The 10,000-nt window shown below is 40.9% G+C and overlaps 2 protein-coding genes across 2 annotated transcripts in view; one reads left to right on the top strand and one right to left on the bottom strand.

The window, feature by feature from the left end:
- The window catches only part of LOC138970183 (fibrinogen C domain-containing protein 1-like), a 35,199-nt gene extending 34,527 nt beyond the window's left edge, over positions 1 to 672 (top strand). Inside the window, exon 3 of the mRNA XM_070342677.1 lies at positions 1 to 672. This exon is cut by the window's left edge and continues 2,085 nt beyond it. The gene's annotated coding sequence lies outside the window, so the exon portion shown is untranslated.
- A 2,785-nt stretch (positions 673 to 3,457) lies between these two features.
- The window catches only part of LOC138971317 (uncharacterized), a 7,985-nt gene continuing 1,442 nt past the window's right edge, over positions 3,458 to 10,000 (bottom strand). The window contains exons 2-7 of the mRNA XM_070344039.1: positions 9,919 to 10,000; positions 9,219 to 9,325; positions 6,098 to 6,250; positions 4,819 to 4,914; positions 4,045 to 4,192; positions 3,458 to 3,816 (exon numbers count right to left, since the gene is read on the bottom strand). The exon at positions 9,919 to 10,000 is cut by the window's right edge and continues 81 nt beyond it. Of these exons, the coding sequence (XP_070200140.1) occupies positions 3,563 to 3,816; positions 4,045 to 4,192; positions 4,819 to 4,914; positions 6,098 to 6,250; positions 9,219 to 9,325; positions 9,919 to 10,000 (840 nt within the window). The 3' untranslated portion in view covers positions 3,458 to 3,562. The remainder of the gene's footprint in view (positions 3,817 to 4,044; positions 4,193 to 4,818; positions 4,915 to 6,097; positions 6,251 to 9,218; positions 9,326 to 9,918) is intronic.

Below are 10,000 nucleotides of genomic sequence, written 5' to 3'. Positions count from 1 at the left end.
AAACTAGCTGAACTTGATGGAACTTTATGTGATGCGTTTCAAATTAATACGCCGGATACTATATTACACTGTTAAACCTGCCACTAATGCATTGGCAATCTATACAGAATCTGTTCAATGATATAGTAACTATCGTTTGCATATCTTGTACACTCGTTTCATGTTATAAGCTTGTATCAAGAATCCCAATGGAGAACGGATAATATACTAGACTATTATTGGAATATTGGAGAAGTGCGCAAAAGCATATAAGTAAAGATACTTGCGTAATATGTGGTTTACCAGCCTTTGCTAACAATGTGCAGACGTACATCACTTAAAATGTCATTGAAAGTCTTTCTCAAAAGAGGATAATGTGCGAAAATATATGTACAATTACCACATTTATTTGTTGAACTTGTTACTTCCATCTGGAATACAATGAGGACTAGTTTCGTCTATTGTTGTACATTATTTTCTGAAAAATAGAATTTCTTTTTGTAAAAAGCTTGGAAAGTGTGAACTAAGACCCAAGGGTAGTCTTATGTAACCTTGATATTTAGTTCGACCACAAAAACTATCTTTTCCTTTTCAATATTGCAATGGGATACTCTAGTCAATTAGACGGAGAGTGTGTGTAAGTGTGTGTGTGTGTGTGTGTGTGTGTGTGTGTGTGTGTGTTTGTGTGTGTGCGGTGTGTGTGTGTGTGTGTGTGTATGTGTGTGTGTGTGTGTGCGTGCGTGTGTGTGTGTGTGTGCGTGTGTGTGTGTGTGTGTGTATGAGATAGAAAATGAGTGTTTGCGTGTGTGTGTGTGTGTATGTGTGTGTGTGTATGTGTGCGTGTGTGTGTCTGTGTCTGTGTGTGTTCATGTACTGAATGGTGTATGTGTTTGACCATGTGCATTATAAGGTTGTGAGCATGAATGAGGCGCGCGCGAGCGTGTGTGTGTGTGTGTGTGTGTGTGTGTGTGTGTGTGTGTGTGTGTGTGTACTCGTGGTCTCACTTTGTTACGATTTCTTTCTCATTGTATTTTGGTGTCTAATCACTTTGTTACGATTTCTTTTCCATTGTAGTTTGGTGTCTAAACGGTACTCTCTCTCTCTCTCTCTCTCTCTCTCTCTCTCTCTCTCTCTCTCTCTCTCTCTCTCTCTCTCTCTCTCTCTGAGCGTATGTTGCCATTATGAAAGGGGTGTGTTTGTGTGTGTGTGTGTATGCCCCCCCCCCTGGGTGTGCGTGCGTGCGTCTGTATGTATGTGTGTGCGTGTGTGTGTGCATGTGTGTACGTCGGTGTGTATTGTGTGTGTGTGTGTGTATGTGTGTGTGTGTGTGTGTGTGTGTGTGTGTGTGTGTGAGAGATGGAGAGAAAGAGAGAGAGCGACAGAGACTCAGACAGACAGACAGACAGAGACTGTGTGTGTGTGTGTGTGTGTGTGTGTGTGTGTGTGTGTGTGTGTGTGTGTGTGTGAAGGAGAGAGAGAGAGACAGACAGACAGACAGACAGACAGACAGACAGACAAACCATTATGCCTTCGCCAATCATAGTATGAAACTTGCCATTTGATTTCGTTTTGTGTGTGTAAATAATGGCAAATTATCAACTACATTCATACGCCAGTTATATTTACCTGTGTACAACTCGTTTTCAGGTGTTGTAACTTAATCATGTGCTGCTGATTTGGACAATGTCGTTTATTCTGATCATAAAACGAAAGACATTGTGCAAACATAACACACGTTATAACAAAATTAGAAATGGTGTATTAAAGTTGGCCAAAAAATTATTGCAAAATTGTGACTGTGCATGCCAAGCACAATCTGGATGAGGCAATATATAGGTGCCAAAGTTTGAGGCAGATCCGAGTGCTGGTTTACATTTGCTGGAGATGGGAACACGCATGAAAAATTATCGATCACCGTCAGTGGTACTGAGTACACTACCCGTGGAGACTAACAGTCCTGGGCCTGTGCTTACTCGCCTGTCTCGGATCGCTGTGCTCGCTGTGTTGCGCTTTTGTTACCCGCAGCGAAGGAAGCACAGGCCAAGGACAGTTTATCTCCACAGCAACTGTACGCATTACCAAGGACGGTGATCGATACATTTTCTTGCGCGTTCCCATCTCCAACAAATGTAAACCAGCACTTGGATCTGCCTCAAACTTTTGCACCTATTGCTCCAACCATTTTTTGATTAGCATGCAAAGTCACGATTTTTTTAACCTAAAACCCTGAATTAATATGAATATTTGTTTAGTTCTTTCGGAAAATTTACGTAATACGACACGCTTATTATACACATTCGCAAAAAGCACCACACATTTAGGTCAGCCTATTGGTAATACCTTCTGAAATTTCCAAAGCAAATCATTGAGAACTTGAGCAGATATGGCTCTTTGGGTGGAGGACCCCCTCAAAAATGGCCGCAAAACGTGCCTTTTTTTGGCCTCTGAAACGGTTGACACCTACCGCCTTTGATACAAGGCTACATAAAGACTAAAGAAGTCAGGTGCATAAAACAAAATGTTCTGAACAGGAAATTGAATGGCCTTGCCAATGGTTGTCAGCAGTGTTTGGTTTGTGCATATTCTGATTTTTTTGCAGATTTTAAAATACGGGGCTATGGTTTTTGTTAGGTTGATTTTAGGGGTGACCTTGTTTGACAGGCTGTCACGGGATGCCTATATAAAGTACTATCAATCGGACAAATGATATGTACAGCTTACATAATTACCTTTTTGAGCATATAAAGTGCAACTAAAATGAATTGTGTTTTAATGCTTTTCTTAGCGTGCAAAAATTGTTGCAATAAATTTTTGGCCAAGTTTATTTTACTTTTTAACACTTTGTTTATTAAGTAATGTTGATTCATTATTGTCAATGTATAAACATATGAAGACAAGCACATGCTAATTTCTGCGGGAATGAAAACAGTTTGCTTGAAAGAATGTAACTAATGAAGAATGCGTGCATCATGGTTATTAGCAGCTTTCAGTAACAATATTGTAGAATAGCAATTAAGTACAAACGGAATCGAAAAATCCCAAACAATCAGGCCCACATATTGGCTTTCTAATCTCATCTAAACACAACTCAACTCAACTCAACTCAACTCAACTGTCTTAACTTATCATTCTTAACTAAAGTAAATTACACGAAGCTTAACTTAACTTAAAGCCGAAATCTCAAAACAGAAAGACTGCTGACGTCCCGAAATGCAGAATCACAAAACAGAAGGTAAGTTATTGGCACAATTTATATTTCACAAAACGAAACAGAATACAAGTATATATGTTAAACTAAACAAAAGTTAAATGAAGTGAACACAACATCACCCCTGTAACAACTAAATCCATTTCTGCATAATTATAAGTTCATGAAGTGCAAGAGAACAAATAAAAGCTACAGGCACAAAAGTACGGCAACAAATTAATTACTCTGTCAGTTCATCTTTAGAACAAGAGAACAAATAAAAGCTAGAGGCACAAAAGACGGCAGCAAATTAATTACTCTGTCAGTTCATCTTTAGAACAAGAGAACAAATAAAAGCTACAGGCACAAAAGTACGGCAGCAAATTAATTACTCTGTCAGTTCATCTTTAGATCAAGAGAACAAAGACAGATCAAGCTCAACAAGATGGCAGCTCCTATTGAACTGTGAGATGACGCAGTTCCGGTGCACGGTTTACGCTCGCCGGGCGCAGGGTAGGCAACCCCGTGTCCCCCACAGCGAGGGAAATTTGCAGGCAAGGGAGGCCACTGCGACGGGTCTCCAACCTGAATGACCAGCCCTTGTCCAGCAATCATGTGCGACGCGATGTGGCAGTGGAAAAACCACACACCTTGAAGATAAGAGAACACATAATTATGTTATTTTTACCATGTCGTAACCGGGACGTGTCCCAAATAAGATTTTTTTTTTAGGGCGATGAGGATGTTTTTTAAACACAATTTAAAGAACCGAATCTAAAGGAATCTAAGTTTTAAGGAAACTTCTACCCTTGACTGTGATGCGCCTTAAATGTGAATAGTTTTCAAAGAGTAGGCCGAGGACCCATACGAGTACTTACCAGGGTTATCGGCCTTGAAGCGCAGAACAGCATAGTGGTGGTTGGGGATGATGACGGTGTCTTTGAATGGCGGCTTGAAAAATTTCCGTACAAACGGCGATTCCTTGTCCTGTTTCTCAACATGTTCTATGTCGTAAGGCGGGCCATACTGAATATGACACAAAAATAGGAACTTTGTGTAAATTGTCCCTTATTCGAATCAAATAAAATTAACACAATAATGTGTTGTCTGCACAAAAACAATTAGAAAGAAAACATCAAGAAAAACACCACCACCACCATCATCTCGTCGTCGTCGTCTTCGTCATCATCATCATCATCATCATCATCATCATCATCATCATCATCATCATCATCATCATCATCATCATCATCATCAGTTTCAGCATTAGCATCAGCATATGGATTTGGGGGCCGGGTAGCTCAGTTGGTAGAGCACCTGATTTGTGATCTTAGGATCACGGGTTCGAATCTCGGCCGGGCCGGACACGGGTCAACTTTTGAGTGCATTCTCGGTATCCATGTCCAAACCTCCGTATTATCACAGTGGCACGTAAAAGATCTCGGTCATCCTGCCATAAGTGCAGGTGGCTGAGTAATCCTAAACACGCACACACCTGGGTAGTGCGACTCTTGTTGCTGCTAGCTTTCCATTGGGATACTAAAGTAAATGAAATGAAAATGAAATCAGCATCGTTTAAATCCATAAACGGCAAACAAAGACTTCGTTAGGAAGACGAGTCTAGGACAAGACAAACCATACGGACGTCATACCGGTTCCATTGCCAAGACGTGAAACTTGTAACCATGGAGATGCATGGGATGACCGGCGCCATATGGAGACACCACGGCAACCACCAACTCAACTTCCTGTCAAAATACAAACAAAAAAACAATGTAACATTGTGACAGCGTATGAAAAAAAGAGACATATTGGATTGGTTGTGTCTGTTGTTGTTGTTGCTGTTGTTGTTGTTGTTGTCGGTGTTGTTGTTGTTGCTGATGTTGTCATTGTTGTTGTTGTTGTTGTTGTTGTTGTTGTTGTTGTTGTTGTTGGTGTTGTTGTTGTTGTTGCTGTTGGTGTTGCTGTTGTTGTTTGTGTTGCTGTTGTTGTTGGTGTTGCTGTTGTTGTTGTTGGTGTTGTTGTTGTTGTTGTTGTTGTTGGTGTTGTTGTTGATGTTGTTGTTGTTGTTGTTGTTGCTGTTGGTGTTGTTGGTGTTGTTGTTGTTGTTGTTGTTGATGTTGTTGTTGTTGCTGTTGGTGTTGATGTTGTTGTTGTTGCTGTTGGTGTTGACAAATTGGCCCTTAAGGTCTTCAACTAAGGAAAAAGGTCCCATGTCCTAGCCCACTTCTATGAACTCCTTCCCTCTGGCCGTAGACTTCGCACGCACAAAGCTAGGACACTCAGGCTGCAAAACAGCTTCATCCCCAAATCCATCACCCTTAGCAACATGTAAACACATCCACATACCCGACTCAGCCCCTCTTCTGCCAGTGCAATCAGTAGTAATGTACATGTATGTATTGGTTTTATGCACAACCGTATATTTCCTGCGATATATTGTATGTTATGATATTTTGCAATGATGTTTAGCCATAGTTCGTTATACGCGTAGGTGTGCGAGAATATGTAAGCGCAGTGCTTTAAAGATGTCCATGTTATATAGTGCTATATGTTTTATGTAAAATCAATGTCTTGTTTGTATTATTGTTATGTACCACCCCTGAATTTCTCTATGAGATAATAAAGCATTCTTATTCTTATTCTTAAAATATTGCTGAGTAGCATGTAACAACAACAACAATGATAAGTAAACAAACAAAACAACAAAATGAATACAAAGATAAATCAATTAATCAATCAATTAAACTAAAAATAACTGATTTATAGCTTTTTCTTAAGCATTTGAATGCACACAGGCCCAGTAAACCAATGTGGCGACCAACTTCCTTAATCACCACTTGGCCATTGTGCCCGACTTGAAAACGTCTACGTTTGGAACGGGGGGAGGGGGGGAGGGGTAAGGGGGGGGGGGGGGGTCCCGTTGCTCACCTGACCTAGCTGCACGTGAATCCGATGCGTACAGCGACACAGCTTCTCCTGACACTGAGTGAGATTCTTGAACGTGCTCCGGTTGCAAAAGATACTGGTGCCTACGTCTTCTGGCTGGGACAGCAACGGGACGGACGGCAATGCGAATGTGATCTGACGTGGTTCAGGGGCAACACATATTTGCAATGAACACATATCAATGGGGGTCTCGGAAGCTCCGTTTGTAGAACATTACACTTGTGAACCGCGGGTCACGAATTCGAGTCCAGGCCTTGACTGGTAAACATTATGTGCAGACTGTATCCATGTCCCAACCCCACGACACGTAAAAGAGTTCTGTCATTCTGCTAGGAGTGCAATTGGCTAGTTACACAAACACACGCACACCCCTAGGTATCGCCACTCTTTTTGCTGTTGACTTTCCACTGGGAGGAAGCGCCCCGAATATTTTCATCAATGGGATAATAAAGTAATGGACTTTTTATTTTTAACGACTGATAACAGCACATTCGTCTTGCAAGCTTACGAAAAACACAAACATACTGGAAACCGCCACATTATCCAAGCGGAGCGCGGGCGAAGCCCGCGCGTAGCGAGGTAGTTTTTTTTTTCATCTCCCAGCACTGAAAATTTTTTGGCCAAGTGGTGTCTGTCTGGACATTGTTCTAGAATTCATCTTTTAGCACAATATTAGCGACACTGTTTGGACAATTCTATTAAAATTAGGCGTACAAACTGATTTTGTTTCGGGGAATCCTCTCAGAGGATCAGAATTTTCATATAATATCATCGGAAGCTGTTACAACGGGAAAATGTGAAACTTTTGTCACTTTTTAACATGGAATTTCATCTTTGAGCGTTTCAAGCGGACTTTAATAAAATAGTTATTTGCGAATTAAGCAGCGGAAGACACTCACCGGTTCAACATGTGTATGGTCATTAAACCTCAAAACATTTCAGTAAGTGGTTTAGACAAACACCTCCGCCATGTGAGGGTGACTGGTTTGTAGCTGAAGAGTTTTTTTCTAAAGTGTGTTCTAAATACAAATGACGTACTGGTAATGATGTAATGAGTTGTTCTAATCTTGTTCTTGGAACTCTTGCTGTTCCAAGCTTGTTCTTAGCAAGTCTTGGTGACGAGAACAAAGACTATCAATGAAATCTTTAGAAATAACCTCTGACAACGACGACGATGACGACGACGACGACGATAACAACAACAACAACAAATGACATCGACGACGACGACAACAACAACAACAACAACAACAACAACAACAACAACAACAACAAAAACAACAACACGAGAACAACAACAATCACGACAACGAACATGACAACAACAACACCAACAACTACGACGACAACTACAACGACTGGGTTATGATGACATCACCAATGATTTAAAGGCCGTTAAAAAATCGTTAAATCCTATTTCTTCACTGATTCTTATGAAATTTTAAAGGTAGGTTTGTTGTCCCCAACTTATTTTCACTCCATACTTTTCCAGAAGAAAAACATAATTTTGGCAGTTAAAAACCGTTAAATTTCAATTCTTCACCGATATTTATGAAATTTTGTGGGTAGGTTCGTTGTCCCCAACTGATTTTCACTCTATACTTTTCCAGAAGAAAGACATAATTTTGGCAGTTAAAAAACGTTAAATTTCAATTCTTCACCTATCTTTATGAAATTTAGTGGGTGGGTCCGTTGTCCCAAACTGAATTTTAAGACATACTTTTCCAGACAAAAAACCTTATTTTTGGCAGTTAAAAACCGTTAAATCTCAATTCTTCATCGATATTTATGAAATTTTGTGGGTAGGTTCGTTGTCCCCAACTGATTTTCACTCCATACTTTTCCAGAAGAAAAACATAATTTTGGCAGTTAAAAACCGTTACATTTAAATTTTCACCTATCTTTATGAAATTTAGTGGGTGGGTCCGTTGTCCCAAACTGAATTTCAAGACAAACTATTCCAGTCAAAAAAACTTATTTTTGGCAGTTAAAAACCGTTAAGTCTCAATTCTACACCGATATTTATGACATTTTGTGGGTAGGTTTGTTGTCAGATTTGACATGATGGCAGAATTGAAAGTGTGAGATATCCTGATGTTTCACAATTTATGCTGCATAATTCAGCCCCATAGGCGCTTGAATTTTAGGTGGAGTTGGGTTTTTTTTCAGCCCAAACCAGTAACCCCCACATGGTTTTCATGTCCCTTTCTGAGAGACTTCAAGAAGTTTCAATTTGACGTCATGATTAGCCTGCCGCATTAGCAAGTATGAAAACACGTCATCGATGACACATTTTAAGAGAGAGAGAGAGAGAGAGAGAGAGAGAGAGAGAGAGAGAGAGAGAGAGAGAGAGAGAGAGAGAGAGAGAGAGAGAGAGAGAGAGAGAGAGAGAATCATGTACACACAGATGGACGACTTCGCTTGGGGTATGTACTGCCCGGCAGTACACATCTACTTAATTGATTACAATTATGTTTCCCAATAGAAGGATGCATTCACCCTAACTAGAAGCCTGGACGGATTATTGAAGACTTAGAAGACGAATTAGGCTGGAACCTGGGGATCTTTAGCAGCTAGGGCGGGGGTTGGAAGGGGTGATAGGGGTGGGGGGTGGGGGTTGGAAGGGGTGATAGGGGTGGAGGGGTGGGGGGGGGGTGGATCCTAAGTTCCTGAAGCTCCCTCCTCCCCCATCTTGACAAATGTACCTTTTTTGTGTCAAGGATACTAACCAAAATACTACTTTCCAATACTACATTTTAACATCATCCCGAAGGCCTTGCCACATACTCCCCCCTCCCCCCGCTTGCCCATCCTCTGTACTCCTACCTCATTTGAGAAGTCCCTTCCTCTCATACACTACATTCAGCCCTGTTCATACTTTCTCACAACTACTGTGTATCTTGTAGACTTCTGCGGTGATGTGCGCGAAAAAACCACACACACAAAAACATCGCTAACTGGGTGGGAACCAATCACGGCGTCGGTTTGTTTGAAACTGAGCTTTGTTTAGGATGTCAACCAATCCGACTCCGTGCGTGCTCGGTTCCCACCCAGTCCATCAATTGTTCGTGCACATCCCTCCGCTTGTTGTAAAAAAGGATACATAGTTGACGATGGAAGACGAGTGTTTGTTCTGAGGCCGAAGAGAGTGAATCGGGTAGTATTCCGGGTGGTTGTAGTAGGAGTTGTCATTTGAGAGGATGCCCACCCCTGGTTACAATTAAAAAGGATGAACGATGAGGCAACACCTTCAAATCTTGGAGAGAATTTGCTCACACATACGATAATAATTTCAGACAAAGTACTTTGGTAGCTATAGCTGTAACATATTAACAATTTCTACCGTCTCTCGATTTTCATTTGTTCTGGGCACACATAGTTATCTGGCGAGCTCCTTCGGAAGAAAGTCAAATACAGTATTACTGTCAGAGTTCGTGTAAAAAACCCCAACACTTAAGCTTTACAGATTTTGCCACGAATCGCACACCTGTCAACCATGACGTTGATACGTACATACACTGTTGAAATTCAATAGACATTCTTGCCCTTTTCTCTAAATGACATTCGTCGTGTTCTGACATTTTGAAGTTTATAGGTTATATCATATCAGTGAAGTTGGATAGACATATATTTTGTACACTTTTTGTTGATAAAAGAACGAAAAAGCTTGTTGGATACTGTAGTTCTGAAATAAATAAATTAAACATCACATGATCTCACGACCAGTACAACTGAATGAAACGAGAATTCAATATTACATATGGTAGACGACGTCATTTGACGAACATCCATCCATGACGTACCTAAGTAGTGTGTGACGTCAGGAGGCCGGTTGGTGAAGTTGACAGGATTGGGTCTTTGAGCGTTGAGGTCAGTCAGCAGGAC

The sequence above is a fragment of the Littorina saxatilis genome, linkage group LG7 (genome assembly GCF_037325665.1).
Source record: "Littorina saxatilis isolate snail1 linkage group LG7, US_GU_Lsax_2.0, whole genome shotgun sequence".
Lineage (NCBI taxonomy): Eukaryota > Metazoa > Mollusca > Gastropoda > Littorinimorpha > Littorinidae > Littorina > Littorina saxatilis.
Note: the sequence above shows the minus strand (reverse complement) of the source record. Positions and strands in the feature narration are given on the sequence as shown.